Below are 22868 nucleotides of genomic sequence, written 5' to 3'. Positions count from 1 at the left end.
CCATGGGAACTTACCTCTTGCAGCAGCATGACCTGGATGTGAGATCTGGAGTCAAAGGAGATCCTTTTGGAGTTTTAAAATTTGACTGCCCTGCTGGATTTTGGAGTTGCATGGGCCCTGTGACCCCTTTGCTTTGGCCAATTTCTCCCATTTGGAATGGCTGTATTTACCCAATACCTGTACTTCCTTTGTATCTCGGAAGTAACTAGCTTGCTCTTGATTTTACAGGCTAATAAGCAGAAGGAACTTGGTTTGTCTCAGATGAGACTTTGGACTGTGGATTTTTGGGTTAATGCGGAAGTGCATTAAAACTTTGGGGGACTATTTGGAAGGCATGATTGGTTCTAAAATGTGAGGACATGAGATTTGGAGGGACCAGGGATGGAATGGTATGGTTTGGCTGTGTCCTCTCCCAAGTCTCAACTTCAAATATATCTCCCAGAATTCCCACATGTTGTGGGAGGGACCCAGGGGGAGGTAATGAATTGTGGGAGCCAGTCTTTCCTGTGCTATTGACATGATAGTGAGTAAGTCTCACAAGATCTGATGGGTTTATCAGGGGATTCAGCTTTAGCTTCTTCCTCATTTTCTCTTGATGCCACCAATAAGTGCCTTTTGCCTCCCACAATGATTCTCAGGCATCCCCAGCCATGTGGAACTATAAGTCCAATTAAACCTCTTCTTCTTCCCAGTCTTGGGTATGTCTTTATCAGCAGCATGAAAACAGACTAACACAGGGACAGTATGAGCTCATCTCCTACTAGTCTTGTCTTTCTTCTCCACACTACAGCCACAGTGGCTCCATCATTGCCCTAACATGCCAGACATGTTTCTGTCTCACTATCTTTGCATTTAGTCTCTCTGCTGGGAACATTGTTCCCCCAGATGCATGGTTAAGTCCACACACTTCCTCAAGTCTTCACTTGAGCACAATATTTTTAGTGAGGGTGGCCTTGCCTGGCCACTATTTCTCAAATTGTATACTCCCCCTATTACCAGGTCTTTCCTCTTCTTCACACTGTTTTCTTTTGTTCTCTTTGGAAATTATCACAGCTAAAATGCCATACATATTTTTATTTTGTTGTTGCAGATTATCTGTCTCAATCACTAATGAGGGCAAGGTTTTTGTCTATTTTGTTTTATGCCAAATCCCCCATAACTTAAAAAAAGGTCAGTAAATATTTTGAATGAATAAATGAATCAAAGAAAGATCTTCTTGCAGTCCAATGTTGTCAGCTTAGCAATGTACTGTTAGAGGTAATCTTCAGTATGAACAAGAGAGTTTGATTGGGATCTCTACCCATAACTCCTGCATTCTCTCTCTTAATTCAGACTAACGCCTATTATTCTTTTGCTTCTTCTTAATTTGTTTTTCAATTTCCTACCACGAAATGGGATTCCCTTAATCCATTTTAATGACATTTCAAAAATCTAGGTATTTCTTGTACACATCCTTCCTTTACACTCTCAAGGAACTCACAGTTTATAGAGCATACTTTCTCATTTTAGAAAGCACATTACCTTTACCCCCAAAGGAGATGTTGGTCAAGGTGCTCAGTGACCCTGCATGTTTTATTATAAATCCTATGTAGCCTCCCAGCTGTGGAATTAAGGCTGTCTGGTATATGGTTCCTAGGGTCACCCTGAGGACTCTTGTTGCAGACCACAGCTGTGTTGACAACCTGCCAGTTCTCTGGCACACTTAGGCTCATTTAAACAGATACATTTTGTTCAAGGAGGCAATTTCACTCTTGACTTCTTTCATATCCCATGGGTAGATACCATCTGGATCAAGGGATTCTTTTATATTCAGGACCAGTAATTCATAGGGCATTCTGTTACCTTATCCTAATTTAATTTAGTTCCTCTGTTTTCTCTGTTTCAAAAGACTGCAAAGTTCCCATCACATATTTTCTTATTGAAGCCAGGAGTCCGTTGGGCCTCCATTTGTCCTTTTCACCCATGAACACCTATTTTGCACTCTGTCGAATGGTCATGATGATTCTCCAGCCAGCTTTGTGTTTTTCATGTATTTTGAAAGCATGTTTAATGATTGTTTCCCCTGAAACTATCCAAAGTTACCCTGCTCTTCAATTCCAACACAAGTCCTTTTCCTCAGCCTGTCTTTATCTACTCCTGCATTCCCATCATGCTTCTAGTGTGTGCCACATAACTGATCCTCAGTAGGATATGCTTCCCTCTTGTTTCTAATCTGAAGTTTTGTGTTATAGTTTTCAAATGGCTGATGTCTTGAAAAATGCAAAGAACATAGAGGATGTTCAAAATATGCTTCCTGATATGTAGCCTGCTTGATATTGGCTGCAGAGTCTATACAAAGCAATTCTGGATAAACTCACTGTTAAGATTGAAATATGCTAATAGTATTATAACACCTAAATTTGATAAGATGAAGGTGGTGTATATAAATATAAATTATGCACTAGTTATAATTTATAAGTGTAATAAATAAAATATAACAAATACACATATACATTATACCTTAAACAGAATTTAAATTTGTTATTTCTATTATAATGACACTTGGAAAAATAAGTAGATTATAATTAAGAAACAACATTTACACCACTCCATTGTAATTGCTAGTCTCTCTAGAAAAAAGTAGGTTTTACAATGATTAAGAGTATGCAGTGGTACCTTCAATCAAATTATTAACTAAATAGTCAATAGCTCATAATTTAAAAATATATAAAGAAAAGCATAATACAATAAGATCTTTACCTGAAGTCATATGCAGAATAACCTTTGATTGAAAATCCAGAATGTGAACCAGAAAAGTAATGGCACAGACCATTCTGTGCTTTAAAAGGATATTCTGAATCTTTCACCAGTTTTACTTGCATCTAAAAGAAAACAATCACCAAAAATGTTTACTGTCAATTGTTTTATAAATCAAATAGAACTTACTTCACTGTGTCAAAACAGGTTCAATTTCACACACCTTCATCATGTGGATATACTTTGCATTCTTTTTCTTTTTTTATTTGTTTTTTCTTTAGAGACAGAGTCTTGTTCTGCTACTCAGGCTGGAGTGCAATGGCTCTATATCGGTTCACTGCAATCTCCACCTCCTGGGCTCCAGTGATCCTCCCACCTCCATCTCCCCAGTATCTGTGACTACAGGTATGTGCCACCATGCCAGACTGATTTTTGGTATTTTTTGTAAAGACGGGGGTCTTACTATGTTGACCAGGTGGGCCTTAAACTCCTGGACTCAAGAAATCTACCTGTCTTGGCCTCCCAAAATACTGGGATTACAGGTGGTAGGCATTGTGCCCAAGACTATACTTTGGGTTTTTAATATTATAAAATAAATATTTAGGTGCTTGTTCTGGATATCCTAGACATTTAGAGTCAATATCTTTCCTTCTCCCTTACTTCTTTTTATCTTATAGCATCCGTTTGTAGACCCTCCCCCTCCCACCCCCGCCATGGATCTGATAACAGTCATATCATTGTTCTCTTGATGGTCAAATAGGGAAGCTCACTTTCCTCCCAGGGATTCTGGTTCAGTCAACTAGACTCCGTCCAGTGGTTTATACACAGGCAAGGGTTAAGCCAAGCATTCTTTCTATCGCTTCACTTTCATGCCATTCATATAGCATGTGTCAAATGCTTTATAGTTGTCTGTACAGAATCCTCCCTTTTTGAATGCTAGGCTAATAAAAGGGAGGAGACTCACAATCCATTGTTGTCTATAGTGTGAAGCTCCTGGAATATGTGATTAAAAATGCAATCAATGGATAATGGAAGAGATTCAGGTTTGGGAAGCTCTGGCTTGATGACATTTTACAGAACCTAATAGCACCCTCATTGGCAAATTTCATGCAGTTGATTTGGGATCTGGGACACTGTCAGGGTAAGTCCTAGGAACACTGAGGGACACTGTGGTATACTGAGCAAAGCCCTACTGTGGGAGGCTGGGGAATGAAGGTGGAACTGACTTGGCAACCTGATCTCACCTCGTAGGCCTCATTTCTTCATCTATAAAGAGAGCTACAGGCTGGGTGTGGTGTAATCCACAGTACTTTGGGAGTCTGAGGTAGGTGGATCACAAGGTCAGGAGTTCAGGAGCAGCCCAGCCAATATGGTGAAACCCCATCTGTACTAAATATATATATATATATATATATGTATATATATATAATATATATAAATAAAATATAAATATATATATAACTATATATAAATATATGTATATAAATAGTTATCTATCTATATATTATATAAAACATATATAAATAAAAATATAAATTTATATAACTATATATAAATATATGTGTATATATAGTTATCTATCTATCTATCTATCTATCTATCTATCTATCTACCTATCTATCGATATATTAGCCAGGCATGAAGCAGGAGAATCACTTGAACCCAGGAGGTGGAGGTTACAGTGAGCCGAGATAGCACCACCGGACTCGAGCCTGGGCGACAGAGTGAGACTCCATCTCCCCCGCAAAAAAAAAAAAAAAAAATCTGCAAAATTAGTCGCAAAATTAGTCTCTAATGCCCCTTTTAACCTTAACATTCAGAAATTCTATGAAAATAAAAAAATCATATATTTTCATATTTCTGGGGTGTTATGAGATATTCAGATCTGCAAAAAAGCATTTACATATTTTAAAAGTTAAGAAATAAATATAAATATTTCTCTGGAGACAGACTTCAGATTTCTCCCCTTTCTATTTCTTGACAACTGATTCACCTGGAAGTGATTCATTTTTAAATATTCTGATTACTTCAAGCTTTGATCATCTACATTTCTGAATGTGGAAACATTATTTAATATATGTGAGCAAATTGTTTGAATTTTGAACACACAGTAAACAAGCAAAAAAGGAAATACAGAGTTTAAACGGCTGAGAGACTAGTCACCTTGTTCAACCAGTTCAAAGCACTGAGAGTAGAGCCTCCATTGCAGCCATAGTTATTATATGAACAGTCAATGACCTGCTGTACACTTAGGTCTTCCAGCGGCTTCCCTTTTATCGCACATGCAGATTCCACTGCCCCCACCACGCTGAAGGCCCAGCATCCTCCACACTGTTTAAAAATAGAACAAGGGGTAGTATATACAGGGTTTAAATCAACTTATCAATGTATCTCAAGATAACAAGTTATCAAATCAAGTAAGGTTTCCAGAATCTGGAAACCTACAAAATATATATGCCTATCCTCTAGATTTTTAAAGTTAAAAAAAAAAAAAGAAAATCAAAAATCTCTTCTGAGCATCATTTAATTATTAGTCCATGTTGTTAGCATTATTACTATTCTAAATTTGGCAATGCAAGATGAAAGTGAGTATTTAGAGACTGAGGAAATACTTGGACTATACAAATACTGATGCTCTTTTAAAAGACTATTCAATTCAGTGAATATGTGACTTCTCCTTGGAAGGGGCTTTTCGGCTGGAGAGCATGTGCTGACTCCCACCCCCTTCTTCAATCCCTCTTGCTTTTCTTAGGACACTCTGCTTCAATGATCATGTATCACTTCCAGCCTAAGGGTGAGGAGGTGAAAGATGTAATTTGTGCTAATTATTTGATGGAGATGAGATTAATGAATGACTTTTTAGGCTATAAAGATGCCACATGTACCTATTAAGTATGCTTACAGTGGCTGCACATGAAATGTCCTAAGGACATAAACCCATATTAGTCATGACTCCAGTACTGGCTGCCAGTCATGCTGACTGTGGATCTATGAACTTGCTTTTACTTGACAAACTAGAACAAAAGAATAAAAGGACTAGGCCTGAAAGAAAGAGAGGAGACAGAGGAAATGAAATTAGGGATCACGAGATCACACACACACACACACACACACACACACACACACACACACACACAAAAGAAGGATCCACAGAAAAGGCACAGGAGAGGAGGATTTGAGATTGGATGAAACGGACTTAACCAGAGGGCCATGTGTGGCAGAGTTAGACCAAAAAAGGAATAAGTACGACCGGAGATCTTTGCAGAGTTAAGTTTTGGGCAACTTTATGGCTTTAAGTACTCTTTGAAAGGTCTATCTATATCTCTAGTGCCTATGGCATAGTAAAACCACTCACTAAGGGTTTAATAAGACCCTACGATAGCAGGGTCTCCAAACCTGGACCAAGGTGAATACAGGTGGCTGACACCAGCCCTATAGCCAGCTTTAGTCAAGCCACAAGGGCAGTTTCTGCATAAAAAGAAAAAAATCTCTCATATATTCCTTTAAAGATGCCTAATTAAAAGTTCCCTCTTTAGGTGGGTGGGGAGGCTAGGAGAGGGATAGCAGGGGGATTGAGGAGGGATAACTTTAGGAGAATACCTAATGTAGATGATGAGGGGATGGATGCAGCAAACCACCGTGGGACATGTATAACTATGTAACAAGCCTGCACATTCTGCGGGTGTACCCTGGAACTTCAAGTATAATAATAATAAAAAATATATATATATATATATAAAATATGTATATTTTTTAAAGTCGCCTCTTTAATACACGGTGGATAATTTTTGGCAGGATTGGATTTACGGCGAATTCACGTTATTCAAATCCAATAATAATCAATGATTTGGTGGTAAAACTTAATGCACAAAAATAAATATAGAATCTGAGAAGCAAAAATCATTCTAACTAGACATGGACTAAGAAACTGCCAGGACCAAAACACTTTCCACACAAGGGAAGGCTGAATGACCTGCTCAGGTTTCCACTGCAGACATATTGAGACTAGCCACCTCTGGTTAGGAGTTTGACTTTCTCTAGTCGGCAGGCATTCCCTATGCCGACAGTGGAGGGTGCAGACAGGTAGGGGATGAGGGGCACGCACCCCTCAAACACCTGCCAGCTACGTGGACTCACTACATGCATTATAGGCCATCGCCTCCACATCTGTTCTTACCACGTTCCTTCCCATTCTAAAGATCCCTTCTTTGATGACTCCAAAATAACTCACAAGCTGCAGCCCTTCCAACTCTCACGTCCTCAGCACATTTTGAGCCCTTTTTAAAGGTAAATTGCTACATTTATTGCAGTACTTACATATTTCCTAATCAGTATACATGTGTAAAACTGTTCTACTGTCTTTATTAATTTTCTGTCTTTTAAAAAATATGTCATTGACTAAGTTCCTAGATAGTGTGACCTAACTGTATTTCTCCCATAATCCCTGTCATGTTACTGCTCAATTCTGCATAGGCGGTGGTTTTCTGGCATGAATGTGTCACGTTATAGCCGAACTGACTACTGACTATACTTTTAAGGCCTACAGATTAAAAGATATATGATCCTGTGAAGGTGGAGCAGGTTTTCTGACAGAGCTTGCAAGATCAGACTTGAGAACCCAGGAGATTTGGCCACACTGTTGGTAAATTTATCCATTTTCATTTTACTTTTTCACCTTTTTCTCTTTGAACTATTTAAGCCTTTAGTGCTCATGTTTACCTTCTCCGGCCTTCTATCTGCTTTGTACAGAGAGCGTGGTATCTGTGATACAGCTACTGGGAACTACCCCTGAGTTAGTTGGTGGCAATGGCAGTTAGTAAGAGAACACAGCAAGGAAGGTTTATCTTCAGGAATTAAAGTCAGGGCTTTGACATTTGCCGCCCATTCCTCCAGAGATTCTCCTTTCATTGTCATTTTTGGATGACCGAGGTGTGATTTTCCTAGAGAAATTACGGGTTCCATTACAAGTTTTATTAAACTTGAACTCAGAGGTGCCTTTCAATGCTTAGATGATTGAAAAAGAAAAGGGATTTAAACTTACCATCTGCTGGTTTCTCACTTGTGTCACAACATGCTTGTCCCTCCAGTCAAATCTTAATGGCAAAGACACATTAGGGATGGACATACGTACTTCTGCTGAGTATCTGGGATACTTGGAAGGTTTGCTTCTTAAATAAATGGCTGAGTAGAAACATAAAATGAAAAGACAACCATTATTATATTATGGGGGGAGGAACTCTTTGGATTCTTTGGGAGAAACTTTTCAAGAGGGAAATGGTAGCCTTCTACTAGACCTGCCATTTTAGATTTGCCTTTGTGCTTTTGTATAACATAAAATGCATTCATTGATGACTACAAAAGAGAATTCCTACAATAAGGCTGGAGCTGATACATAAAATGACTTGTTTGATAGAACCAGGTCAGTAATAAAAATGGTATAAATGATATCATTGGTTCTATTATAACCCATGGAACCATGTGTGTCCTGAATAGAAACAGCACTAGAAAACTGCAGAAGTGATTAGACAGTTGTCCTTTATAGCTACATGGAAATGTTCATGATTATAATATTTGTTTCTTAAGCAATAATTAGAAGAGAGTGTCCATGAATTTATTTTCTTATGTGTGCACACAGTACATGCCTGACACTTAGTAGGTAAATATTTCATATATGTTAACTATTACTCAATTTATTAGATTTATAATTAAATATTTATCAAAAGTTAAGCAAGTCAAAATCAGGAAATCACCCAATAGCACCATCGGACCATACCTTTAAACTCTTCAGGAAACAAATAAGAAAACTGATTTATTCCATAGAAGGCGGTCGAGTTTTCACTGGGAAATAAAGAATTCAAGTATCGATGTCTATTAAGACTTTCCTAAAAGAAAAACAAAAACTATTTCATATCTATTATGTCGGTTTTCCAAAGTAAACTGTGTATAACTAACTTGGAGATATTTTTCAATTACAAACTAAAAGCATGATTTTCTTCAGACTGCAATGTAAAGTTGTATAAGATATGCACAGGAGATTCACAAATATTTTCTGTTAGAACTGTTACCTAATTTCAGACAGTTTTTGAGGCTGAGAAAAGTGTAGTTTATTCATTTATAATTTTCCAGCATTGTATATACAGCTGTTAAAGTACTGACATAGTGGGAAAAAGGTAATATACTGCAAATAAACAGTAAATTCACTCGTGGTTAAAAATTATGAATATGGAATATGTCTTCTTCACCTTTGTATTTCCAGGAACTAAGTAATGAAACATGAAAAACAGACTGAGTAAATAAATTAATAAATCAATCTGATTCTATTAAAGCTTTATAGATCTCTCTATCTCATGTAGGGTGCAAAGGCTCTGTGACAGATGCAATTCTGGAAACGTTCTAAGAAGACAGCCTGGTTTCTCTACCTGGAAGGAAAATGTGACCATTATTTATTGATTTCTCAACTTAGAATTTTGGGATAATTTATCTTAAGCTTATCTTATATATGAGCATGCTTCAATTTCCTAATACTAACCAATTACGCAGAATAAATAAAATTTCAGGGGGCTATCATTTGGTACATTTCCAACCCTAGTGCTTCTGCATATTTGTTTATGTACTTAGTGTTTATTGTGTGTCTGTCTTAAAAACCTATAAGCAAAATGACAACGGGCTTACAGGTCTTATTCGTTACCATGATACCCTCACTGAGCATATGCCTGGCACAGAACAGATCCTCAATAAGTATTTGTTGTTGAATAAATAGATAAATGACATTTTTCATGTCATGCCCTTAATAACTTTAAGCTGTTTATTTTTAAGTAAATTATTGCTGGAAGTTACCGTAATCTTAATTTATTTTCCTTTTGTGCATACCTCGGAAGACTGCTAACCAACAAATAAAGTTTCTGAGGTAGGCAAAAATAATATTGATGAAGCAGGGCTTTCAATATGACCTGGATATATAAACGTAAAAACAGAACTAGAATACAAGGTAATTCTGTCTATGGCAAATGACAAATGTAAGCCAGAGAATATTAACTGCTAAGGAATGCAGTGGATTCATTCAATCAGTAAGTACTGCCTGGACATCTTTGTGAGCTGGAGTAGTCAGGAAGGCACTGAGAATGCAGGATGTTAAGAATGCACAGGAGAGGCTGGGCGCGGTGGCTCAAGCCTGTAATCCCAGCACTTTGGGAGGCCGAGGCGAGTGGATCACGAGGTCGAGAGATCAAGACCATCCTGGTGAACATGGTGAAACCCTGTCTCTACTAAAAATACAAAACATTAGCTGGGCATGGTGGCACGTGCCTGTAATCCCAGCTACTCAAGAGGCTGAGGCAGGAGAATTACCTGAACCCAGGAGGCGGAGGTTGCGGTGAGCCGAAATCGTGCCATTGCACTCCAGCCTGGGTAACAAGAGCGAAACTCCGTCTCAAAAAAAAAAAAAAAAAAAAAAAAAAAGAATGCACAGGAGAGAATGTGGCAGCTGTAAGAATGTGCCTCCAGCCTTCTTTCTACAGGGAGCTTAGTTGCTGCTGGTTGAATCTCCATGATCACAGCAAGGGAAGCCACAGTTCCTGCGCGCTGCACCTAGGTCATGACTGATTGCTAACACTCGCTACTTGAGGGACAAATGGGTCTCTTCTGCCAGTTGGTTTTTGATTAATGACTCCCTGATGGCTTTGCTAAACCTTCAGACTTTTCAAACTTTCCTTGGACTGTGAGACTTCCCCAACCTTCTTTTCCTTTTTCCTTCTTTCAGGGTCAGAATTACACTGCAATCAGATAGCTCTACCTGGCCCTCTTCCTGTTCGCTTATAGGAATTGTTCCTACAATTGGCTAAAAAAAAAAAAAAAAAAAAAAAAAAAGAACAAGAGGTCATGAATGAGCAATTTATCAATATTACGAATGAAAGAAGAGCCATGATTACAGATGCTTCAAGGATTAGAAGAATAATATTTTGACAACTTTATGACAATAATTTGGCAAACTGCACAAAATGGACAAACTTTTGGAAAGGCACAGATTGCCAAAGCTGGAAGGAGAAATAGAAAACCTGACAGCCTTTTATCAACTAAAAGCATTCAATTTGTAAGTGAAAACTGATTCACAAAGAAAACTTCAGGCCCAGATTGCTTTTTGCTAAACTTTATACAATGAAGAATGAAGTAATAACAATATCATCCTTTGAGAAAATCAAGAAGAGAACACACTGCAACTTCAATAAGACCAGTGTTATCCTGATTCTAAACCAGAAAAATATATCTAAATAACATAGAGCTACATACCGGTATCCCTCATAAATACGCTGTAGATGCAAAATCCTTAACAAAATAGCAAATCAAATCTAACAATATATGTAAAGCACAATACATTGTGACCAAGTAAAGTTTACTCAGAAATTCTACGTTGGTTTAAATATTCAAAATCAATCATCATTTTTATACATCATATGAACAGAGAAAAACAGGAATATACCACACACCACACACACACACACACACGCACAAGAGATATAAACTGGTATACCTTTTCAAGATTTTTTAAATGACAAAATTGTTTAACTAAGAAAATCTTATTCTACGAATGTATTTTAGACTCATGTGTTTAGGCAATCCTATAGCCCTAAGCATCGTGTGTGTATGTGTGGGTTCTACACATGTGTGTCTGGTAGGGGAGGCAGTAGTTGAGCCACACACTCTATTTAGTTGGAGAGCTAATGCAAGTTTATTAGATTGTTTGTGACATCTATGAGAAAAACAGTATGTCTCAGGCATCTTGACTCTCTTAACCTTTCCAGCTATGGGTAACAATAATCTTAGACAATGTTCTGGTTAGGGTAAGTTAAGAGGAAAGACGTCATGTTCAAAACAATCTAAGAGTAGAAACCCATGGAGAACAGCTTGAGGAGTCCTCAGATATTTACTTAATCTACTTCCTTGAGAAGAACTCAAGTTGGCAAATGCCAGACGAAACGAATGTGTGCGTCATTGTCAGGGAGTTCCTATGTCCTCCTCTTAATTTTTGTGTTGCCTTATGACTGTCATTTCACCACCCAGAGTTTAGGTGTTCTGGTTGTGAAGTAGTTAGAATAACAGCAGTTTAATACTGAAAAAAATGAATGTGTTATTTATTTATTTTAAATATTTATGTCCCTAATTTTCAATGATGATTCCAATAACAGTTACTTGGTTTTGGTCTTGTGCCATGTGTTTGAAAAGACAAATATCTCCACATATATTTTCTATTTGTTACCACTTGATATACTGTTCTTTGATTTGTGTCAGCAGCACCAGTATCTGCCGGGCTTTTGAAAATGTTGTTCTCTTCCACTTGTTCAACCACGAGACAACTTCTAAGAGAAATCCATCTGCTATTCTGGTGTAATGACTCCTGTCATTTCACAGCCTTCCATATCTCATGTCAGGACCACTCAATCTTTATACAAGTTGTTGACTTCTTGCCAAGAGCAAAATACTCTAAACCACTAAGTGCTCTGTTTTGTCCTCTCCATACCACTAATCCCCACCCACTTGTTTTGATTTTGCAAAACCACTAATAACCTTAAAAGTACTTCCCAGGAGGCTTCTGTACACAGGATAATTATTTTATCCACACACGCACACAAATATACACACACACTAAACGGATAAATTTCTCTAATCTCTTTTTAACTTTGCAACAATCTAAAATGTCTTGCCATTGCTGTGCAATTTTTGGCTATATTCTCAACCTCTCTGAGATTTATTTCCATCAACAAATGGAGTAATACTTAATCTGGCAGAATGTAAGGATTAAATAAAATAATAATTGGAAAACACATATTATAGGGACTGGCAAAATAAATGCTCAATTAAAACACTCTCATTCTATATCTTCCTTTTCCTTTAAACATAGAATATTTGGATTATAGAAATGGCATTCAAAGATCATACTTTCAGATTCAGTTGGAGCAAGCATTTTTCATGTCATTAGAAGTGAGGTTCACTTATCCATTGAAAACAATCAGTTGCTTTCATGGTAAAATAATACTATCAGTATATCCAAGAATATTTATTCTCTTATCTATTCTCTTATTTGCTATATACTTAGCAAGTTCACCTAACATGGGTTTCTCATCATTTAAAATTTATAAAGCCTTGTATTTCATTTCTTTAATTACCAATTCTTTTAAGTGACTTTTCTGGTGTCCCTTGATTCTGGCTATTAAAGACTTCTAGGAGAATCACAAACTGGGAGTCTGTATGGGGTTCTTGCTACTCATTACATCAACAACTTCTGGTAGGTGAAGAATCAGTGAGCACATGTTCTTACCAGAGGGCAACAGGGGATATGATAGTGAGCAAATTTAGAGTAGCCATCTCTAAAGCCACATAAAATATTAAAGAAAAAACCTGAACCTTAACTTGATTTATGAGAGGAAAGATGTAAAGTTTTGATGAACATATAGGAAACTTCCAATTAATACTTTTGAAAAGTACAGAAGTTTAAAAATTAGATCTTACATGGGAAAAATTAGAGCTGATAAATCAGATCATCCTATGAACAGATTTGGTGAAAAATAACTACCTTCATCTATTTTTTTTTTTTTTTTTTTTTTGAAACAGAGTCACCTTCTGTCGCCAGACTGGAGTGCAGTGGTGCAATCTCGGCTCACTGCAACCTCTGCCTTCTGGGTTCAAGCGAATCTCCTGCCTCAGCCTCCCAAGTAGCTGGGACCACAGGTGTGCACTACCACATCCAGCTAATTTTTATATTTTTAGTAGAGATGGGGTTTCACCATGTTGGCCAAGATGGTCTGGATCTCTTGACCTCACGATCCACCCACCTCGGCCTCCCAAAGTGCTGGGATTACAGGCTGAGCCACTGTGCCCAGCCCACCTGATTTATTTATTTATTTATTTATTTTTTTGAGTTAAATGTGTTTAATTGAATGAGTTACAAAGGGAGTTACCAGATTCCTGCACAGGAGGGTAACTCAGAACCTAAGAGCTTGAGGAAATTACCCTGATTTTAAAACTAGAAAAACATGTCCCCTTGGCATTAGCAGATCTTGTGCACCCTAAATCTCTCTTTATTATAGGTATAATCTCTCAACATTATACCTAGGATCCTGTCCCTGTAAGACTCTGTCCCTACTTATTATGACTTCTAGAAGCCATCCTTCTAAGAGGTAGAATCTCTTAAAGCTGCCTTCGTGTGTGTGCACACATGTGCTGCAGGTGATCACATATTTGAACTGGGACTTAAATGTAACATGTTTCTAAGCAGTGTCTTCCATATTCTAATTTCCTGCCTGTTGGCCTAGCTAGGATGCTTCATAACTACTCTAAAGGAAGTTGATAAGAACTGCAAAGTAGTCATGAAACATCCTAGCAAGGCCGAACAAGAAACAGGATGATTTCAGTCTGATCATAAAACAAGATAACTCTATTTGATAAGAGACTTGACCCAGTTGCATGAGGAGATTAGGCTGCAGTCTGAAAATTCCTCGGAAATCAGCATTTTTCTTACAGGATCAGAAAGCCCTTCCAGCTGTCTTAGGCATCTTGATCCTCTTACCTTTCCAGCTGTAGGTAACGATAGTCTTAGACAATGCTCTGGTTAGGGTAAGTTAAGAGGAAAATGGTCCTGTTCAAAATGATCTAAGAGTAGAAACCCATGGAGGGCGGCTTGAGGGATTCTCAGATATTTCCTTAATCTAATTCCTTGAGGAGAAAAATCTGTGAGCTTTCTCACCGACTGCCACTAATTAAGAATAAATGAAATAATGTATTTTATTCTTGCATGTACTCAACTGTTTCTAAAGGAGTAAGCAAATCCTTTAAGAGCAAACTGCTGAGTTTTCACTTCTCTACAAAGAAAGTTCTCAGCCATCGAGTACCCTAAGTACAAAGGGTTGAAGGGATTGTTAAACTGAATGCAAGAATTCATTCTAAGTGCTTTATATGAATTAACTTAGGCCTGTATAAAGGTAATTGCTAACATTACACCATCTTCACAGATGAATAAAATTGAGAAACAGATATATGATTTGCTGAAGGTCACACAACTAGTATTTGGTGGAGGGGTATAGTTATTTAGCCTGAAAGGAATCCACAGAAGGGATATAAACTTTAAGGGATTTCACATCTGTTTTATCAGCTGAAAAGCCAGTGAACATTTATTTTTTTCCCCATTGAAATCTAGGTTTCCTTCCACTAATGATGATTTACTTGTACGTATCAATATATGCAAAGATGTGTGTATTCCTTTACAATGACTCGCATGTAGCCATGGGATAAGTTTTATATTGAAATTACGAAAGAAGCCTAAGGTACTTTGTAAGATCACTTTCTCTTCAGCACTTTAAACTCACTGATTGTCTTGCAGTTCCATTACTCAGATTTCTAACAACTTTCATTTGCAGATTTTGAAGTTTCATAGGATAAATCATAAATTGTACACATAGATTTAAAATGTTCTCCTTGAGAGTGCTTTCATTTCTGGAAATGGCAGTGAACCTGAGTATGAGCAAAAAAGGTAAAATATTTGTATACGATATTAGAGCATTGCTGAGAATTTCTTGGAAGACTTGGGAGCTGTAAACATTAGATTAGTGATTCTCAACTGAGGATAATTTTGTTCGTCATTTGCCACACTGGGGATTGTCATACTGGTGGGATGCCACTGGTATCTAGAACATAGAGCCCATGCATGCCCTACAACGAAGAGGAAGGCCTCGCCCCAAACAAATCACTACCCATTCTCAAACACCAACAGTGCCACTGTTAAGAAGCCCTGGATTAGAATAATAACAACATTTTATAGGATACACTTTTATAAATTGCTACTTTTGAAAAGTTTCTTAGACAAAGTATTTTATATACACTGTACTGAAATCTATGTAAACATAATGCAGATATATGTTTACTATGTGTGATAAGAAATGTGGAGTATGTGTGTGAGCATGTACACAAAAAGATTAAATTAAAATTACATTCCTTTGTGAATGTCTTCTTGGGAGAATCTGTTTCTCTAGTGTATAAGTCTTTACATTTCTCTTTTTGTTTACAGGAAAATGGATTATAATACAATCTTTAAACATAACAATATTCATTTTTTGAATAAATGTCTTAGAGCACAGCACATATCTTATTCTCCACTGTATCCCTCAGAAAACCCAGACCAGTTCCTTAGACACAGTAGAAATTAAATAAAATACTGGATGAATGTATGGAAAGATGAATTAACGAATGACTGAATAAATTATGATCTATGATTTTAAGTTTATGATATATTTCCATTTAGTCAATGTATGCTTTAAGTGAGAATCAACAGAAAAAGTCTGCTGAACAACGTTATCTAACGTCAAATTCATGTCTTTATTTTTATGCAGGGTAGAACAGGCATACCAAACCGCTGGGCCATGGACCAGTACCAGTCTGTGGCCTGTTAAGGACCGGGCCACAGAGCAGGTGGTGAGGGGCCATGAGCGAGCATTATCACCTGAGCACCACCTGCTGTCAGATGAGCAGCAGCACTGGATTATCATAGGAGCACACACCCTACTGTGAACTGTGCATGAGAGGGTTCTAGGTTGCACAGTCCTTATGTGAATCTAATCCTTGATGATCTAGGGTGGAACAGCTTCATCCTGAAATCATCCACATCCTCTCTAGCCCACCCCACACCTCAGTCTGTGGGAAAATTGTCTTCCATGAAACCAATCCCTGGTGCCAAAAAGTCTGGGGACCACTGAGGTTTAAAATAGGTTTTAGGCTGGGTGCGGTGCCTCACACCTGTAATCCCAGCACTTTGGGAGGCCGAAGCAGGCAGATCATGAGACTGAGACCATCCTGGCCAACATGGTGAAACCTGTCTCTACTAAAATTACAAAACTTGGCAGGGCGAGGTGGCATGAGCCTGTAGTCCCAGCTACTCAGGAGGTTGAGGCAGGAGAATTGCTTGAACCCGGGAGGCAGAGGCTGCAGTGAGCTGATACCACGCCACTGCACTCCAGCCTGGGCGACAGAGCGAGACTCTGTCAAGAAGCAAGCAAGCAAGCAGGAAGGAAAGAAGGAAGGAAGGAAGGAAGGGAGGGAGGGAGGGAGAGAGGGAAAGAGAAAGGAAAGTAAAGGAAAGGAAAGAAGGAAGGAAGGAAGGAGGGAGGGAGGGAAAGGAAAGGAAAGGGAAGGAAAGGAAAGGGGTTTTAAAGCTTTCTTGGAGAAAGTCTATTTGGAGGACCTAATTCCAGATTTCAAGGGGCTGATTATGGCAAGTATATATAAATGGCTCATTAGTTAACATCACTTGTTACAAAAATACTATAGTCATCTACTGGTACATAAATAAATATTTCTAAATATATAAATAATCTTAAAAGAATATAACCTGTATTATTATGGCAAGTGCTCTTAAGCTGAAGCTTCTAAAATTTTATGTAATATCACATGTGCAGCCAGGCGCGGTGGCTCATGCCTGTAATCCCAGCACTTTGGGAGGCCCAGGTGCGTGGATCAAGAGGTCAAGAAATCGAGACCTTCCTGGCCAACATGGTGAAATCCCATCTCTACTAAAAGTACAGAAATTTGCTGGGCGTGGTGGTGCGCACATGTAGTCCCAGCTACTTGGGAGGGTGAGGCAGGAACAGCACTTGAACTCAGGAGGCGGAGCTTGCAGTGAGCTGAGATTGCACCACTGCACTCCAGCCTGGTGAGAGAATGAGCCTCCGAAAATAAATAAATAAATAAATAAATAAATAAATAAATAAATAAAGCACATGTGCTTTGGCATAGGTATTATTCTAAAGTGAGAGTATCAAAACAACTTTTATTGGAATTTTTATTGGATCCAATATTGGTCTGCGCCTCCCAAAAGGATAAGAATACCAAATGTTCTATGGCAAAATAATGAGCATTAGTAAATAAGAAGGCATACCTAGGTTTTGGCACAAAGGAGAGTAGGCCGAATTCAATAGTTAAGAGCTTCCTGAGAGCTGGAAGTTTCCAAAGGAGTAAAGGAGCAGACATAAGCCATCCCATCAGATATCCTGTGAGACATCCACTGAGCAATAATATAATAGTTTGCGGGAAAGTCATAGGGCTACCCTAACTTTCATTTAAGGTACATTCCAAGGGAACTTACAGAACTAAGCCTAAGATTAAAACAAATTTGAAAAACCATCACCGTTCTCTAAACCCATGACCATGAAAGACATTACTAATTAATCACGAACTTAACTGGATCTTTAGCTGCAAACCCCTGAATCATCAATTCACCAATGAATTCACTTGATTTCAACAAGAAGTTTCATGGTTACCAAGGAGCCAAGGCCCTTCCACCTTTCCCTGTGTTCAGCTCTCTATCCCTAGTATAAACTGCAATCTCAAGCTAACTAATCCAACTATTGTCTAATGATCTGAGGTGGAAGAGTTCCCTTCCAAAACCGTCCATCCCCCCACTCCCCCCCACCCCCATTGTCCATGGGAAAATCGTCTTCCATGGAATGGGTCCGTGGTGCCAAAAATATTGGGGACCACTAATGTAGAAAATCGGTTTTAAAGCATTCTTAGATAAAGTCCAGCTAAGCACCAGCAGGTGTTCAGTTTCTAGCAACTGTGCTTTGAAGCCTCAAACCTTTGTGGGTATCCGCCTCATGAAGAAAACTCCTACTGGCAGCAATTGTTTTGACAACTTTTTAGGTTTTTCTTAACCCAAAGTTTTTGAAATGTACTAAGAGTCTTCATAATTCTATTCTCCTCCACTTCCAATCTTCCATTGTTCAACCTGGATCTTTGTATTTCTCCTGAGAAAAGTTATATTTTCTAGATATTCATCTTCTGGGTATGGCCTCTTCACAGGACCAATATGAGTCACTACATAAATTGTATATATATACTTAGAATATATATTTATAAATTATCTAAATAAACGTTAAAAATATATTTATAAGTCTGGCCCTTTGAGCTTTGTCCTGAAATAGGATTTTTTTAGGAGCCTGTGTTTATTTATTTAGCCAATGAATATGTTTCCAGTAAAGGTGAGACTGACTTTTCCCCTAAGGGGTTTGGTTTACCAGGAAAATGAAACTAAGTACAGGCTAGCCGTAGAATACAGGCCAGAATTTTTTTCTTCAAAGAGTGTAAGAGGACTTCTGGTTTTGAAAGCTAGAACTGAACTCAAGCATAATAAAGTGGAGATAACAGTACACATCTCGGTTTGGACAAAACGTTACGAGCGGGCAGAATCAGGGAAAGCTGGCCTTCCCAAACACTGGAGATTTCCAGGAGAGAAAGGGGAAGAAAAGAGCACAGCTGTAAAATCCTGTGAGAAATTCCAACAAACACCAGGGGAAAAGATACACTTCCTTGGGTAATATTACCGAACTCGGACTCACGTTTGATGCAGAAGGAGTGAATTTTCTTTTCTAATAAATCAAATCATGATCATGACATCTTTCATGAATTTAAAAAATGTGTTAAATAGCATCAGATCTCCAGAACACAGCGAGGCAAACACCCAATCCGCATCCCTTGCCGTTTGCCTTGGTTTCAGGAAAATCAGGATTTGTGCTCAGCGAACTGGTCCCTTACAGCGTTTTCACGCTAGACTCAAATCTAAGCATTTATTATAAAAACGTTCTCATCACGCTATGAAAAGGAAATTATATGTTACTCTTTTCTCCAGCTGCGTCTCCAAGGCAGGAAGAACGTTTAAGGCGATGCGGTAGTTGAGAGGGAATCATTGACCATCAGGAATCTGTGGGCGGGCTAAGGGCAGGCTCTTAGAGATGTCTCTGACTTCTGATCACTAGCGCCCTCCTCGGGAAGGAAAACGACAGGTTTCTTCCGCCAACAGGCTGCAGCCTGTTTCTGGTTCTCATAAACGTGACCTAGAGCTTTGGCAGTCAGTGGCGACGACCGAGGGGACTGCTAAAAAAGGGCTCCTCTCCCCACCAAGAACACTGTGGACGTATCTCCTGATGTCTTTGGGTGCGCCCCCCACATCCATGGCGACACCTCTTTTCTGGAAAATCTCATCTTTGGGTTAGCAAAGAAGGAGCGGCGCCGTGGCATGAGGAGAGGGGACACGGAAGCCGGCTCTTGCACCCGCGGCTCGGGGCCCCCGGCGCATCCGGGGTGCCCAGCGGCAGGGTCGGCTCTCCGGAACCCTCCTCCGCAGCCCGGACCCGGGACAGGAAGTGGGGGCGCGGGGACGGACCCGGAAGGCGCGCGCTCAGTACCCGCAAGGCGGCGGCCTCTCGCCGGCGGCTCCGCGGCCAGGTCGGGGTGAAGGGGGCGCGGGAGTCCGCGTCGCCGCCGCCGCCGCCCCAGCACAGCAGCCCCAGCAGCCACGGCAGCGCCCGCAGCTCCATCGCTGTGCGCGGCTCCTCCGCCACCCGCGCGGCCTGTTTTCTGTTTCGGTTCCTCGGCTCCTCCCCTCCCGGACTCGAGGGGCGGAAGAAGCTGCGGTGGAGTGCAGGGTGCCGGGACGGACCCCGCGTTAGATCCCCGGGGCGCTGCGCCTGAAAATCCGCTCAGCTCGAGGCTATGAAGCTTCTCGCTGGGGCGAGTATTTTGCATTTTTTTCCCTTGTTTTTGGAAGAGTCAGGCACGTGCTTTCGAGGTTTCACATCTGTCTATTAGAAAAAAAGAACCCTAAGAGGCATTATTTTGTGTGTGTGTGGTGAGATCAGGGCTCACTGCAGCCTCGACTTCCCAGGTTCAAGTGATCCTCCTGCCTCAGCCTCTAGAATAGCTAGAACTACAGGCACATGCCACCACGCCAGGCTATTTTTGTATTTTTAGTAGAGATGGGATCTTACCATATTGCCCAGGCCAGTCTTGAACTCCAGGCCTCACGTGATCTGCCCGCCTTGGCCTCCCAAAGTGTTGGGATTACAGGTGTAAGCCACCTGGCCTGCCTTGTGAGCTACCAAAACCTGCCTTGTTCCTTCTTGCCACGTTCCCTAAGTTCAAGACCTGCTTCTGAAATGATGTGGGTCAATACATAGAGGCATCCATTCAGCAGATGTTTATAAATAAGCAACAACATTGTACAGTCGTGAAAAGCATACACAGTTTTTGGATCTGTTATGGCAGTTTCAAAAGTCTTGAAGCCTGTTTCTCCATTTGCAAGGGAAGATAGAGCCAGGTACATGATTTGCAGGGCCCCGTGTAAACTGAAAATGAAATTCCTGTGTTCATAAATTGTTAAGAATTTCAAGACGGCAACAGCAGAGCATTAACCCAAGCTATCGGCCCTCTAAGCACCCACTTCTGCACGGGTCACACGCTCATGAAGCTGGCTCTACTGAGCCTTTCTATTATAATCTATTGTGAACAAGGCTTCCATGTCTCTGAAATTCCTATCACTACCCTCGTAGATTTTTAGATTTATCAGATTTTTGCCTTTAGTTTTTGCCTAGATGCAGTGAGTTACAATATTTTCTGATGCAAAATTGGTCATAAAATAAAAATAATGTTCTGCTTATTAAGAGGAAAGACATTAGAGGTTTTTTTGTTTTGTTTTGTTTTGTTTTGTTTTGACAGAGTCTGGCTCTATCGCCAGGCTGGAGTGCAGTGGCCCTATCACAGCTCACTGCAACTTCCGTTTTCCGGATTCAAGCAATTCTCCTGCCGCAGCCTCCCGAGCAGCTGGGACTACAGGCACCCAGCACCATGCCAGGCTAATTTTTTTTTTTTTTTTTTTTTTTTTTTTTTTTTTTTTTTGTATTTTTAGTAGAGATGGGATTTCACCATGTTGGCCAGGATGATCTCGATCTCTTCACCTCGTGATCTGCCCCCCTCGGCCTCCCAAAGTGCTGGGATTACAGGCATGAGTCACCGCACCCTGTGGACATCAGAGATTTTTTTAAGGTCCATCCATGATGAGATATATTGCTCTTGGAAAGTACGGTGATACAGATTTTATTTAAATCATAGGTTCACAGAACAATGTTCATGTTAACCTCAGCAGTTCCCCTGCGCTTAGCCCTTTCTTGTAACTCATACAAGCACATACTTTTCTTTTTAAACTGAGGTTTGATTTCAGATCATAGTTCATGTTTATTGACAACCTACTGAGTCAAGAAACTTAAATATAGGCAGTCATCCTTACTCTAGGAAAACTGGTATTTTAAAAATGCCACTTGATTTAAACTCACTTCATAAGCTTGCATCAAGTATTTACTGAGTACCTGCTAAGCGTCAGGCATTGTTCTAGGTAATGAGGGTATATCAAGCAAATGTGTAAGTGACTAAAGAGGTGAAAATCCCCATCCTCATGAAGCTGATATTTCAATTGATTTACATCAACAAATATTTATTGAGTGCATCAAGTGCGTAAGTGACTCAAGATATGAAAATTCCTACCCTAATGGAGGTGGTATTTCAGTGAGGGGAGAGAGACGCAATAACTTTACTACAGGTTGGCCTGGCGGGGTGGCTCCCTGTAATGCCAGAACTTTGGGAGGCTGAGGCAGGTGGATCATGATGTCAAAAGGGTGGATCACAAAGTCAAGAAGGCGGATCATGAGGTCAAGAGATTGCGACTACACTGCTCAACATGGTGAAACCCTGTCTCTACTTACTAAATAAAAAATGAGCTGGATGCTGTGGTGTGTGCCTGTAGTCCCAGCTACCCTGGAGGCTGAGGCAGGAGAATCGCTTGAACCTGGGAGGTGGAGGTTGCAGTGAGCCGAGATTGTGCCACTGCACTACAGCCTGGCAACAGAGTGAGACTTCGTCTAAAAAAATTAAATTACTACATGTTGAGGATCCCTTATCCACAATGCCTGGGAGTGGAAATGTTTCAAATTTCAGGTTTCTTTCCCCCAGATTTTGGAATATTTGCATATACATAATGAGATCTCTTGGGGATGAGACCGAAGTCTAAACACGAAATTCATTTGTGTTTCATATACAACTTATGCACATATCCTGAAGGTAATTTTACTGACTATTTTAGATAATTTTATACGTGAACCAAAGTTTTGAATGCGTTTTGACTGTGATCCACCAGTGAAGTCAGGTGTGAAATTTTCTAGGTGTGGCGTTGTGTCAACACTCAAATAGTTTTAGATTTTGGAGCATTTTGGGTGTTTGGATTAGAGGTGCCCAACCTGTACACGTGTTAAAGGACAATAAATCTG

General features: G+C 39.6%; 1 protein-coding gene across 1 annotated transcript in view; it reads right to left on the bottom strand.

The window, feature by feature from the left end:
- CTSO (cathepsin O) overlaps positions 1-20167 on the bottom strand; it is a 33228-nt gene extending 13061 nt beyond the window's left edge. Inside the window, exons 1-5 of the mRNA XM_010338571.3 lie at positions 19959-20167; positions 8510-8618; positions 7778-7917; positions 4900-5067; positions 2740-2861 (exon numbers count right to left, since the gene is read on the bottom strand). Coding sequence (XP_010336873.3) covers positions 2740-2861; positions 4900-5067; positions 7778-7917; positions 8510-8618; positions 19959-20090 — 671 coding nt within the window. The 5' untranslated portion in view covers positions 20091-20167. The remainder of the gene's footprint in view (positions 1-2739; positions 2862-4899; positions 5068-7777; positions 7918-8509; positions 8619-19958) is intronic.
- Positions 20168-22868: the final 2701 nt, after the last annotated feature.

The sequence above is a fragment of the Saimiri boliviensis genome, chromosome 3 (genome assembly GCF_048565385.1).
Source record: "Saimiri boliviensis isolate mSaiBol1 chromosome 3, mSaiBol1.pri, whole genome shotgun sequence".
In the NCBI taxonomy this organism is placed as follows: Eukaryota; Metazoa; Chordata; class Mammalia; order Primates; family Cebidae; genus Saimiri; species Saimiri boliviensis.
Note: the sequence above shows the minus strand (reverse complement) of the source record. Positions and strands in the feature narration are given on the sequence as shown.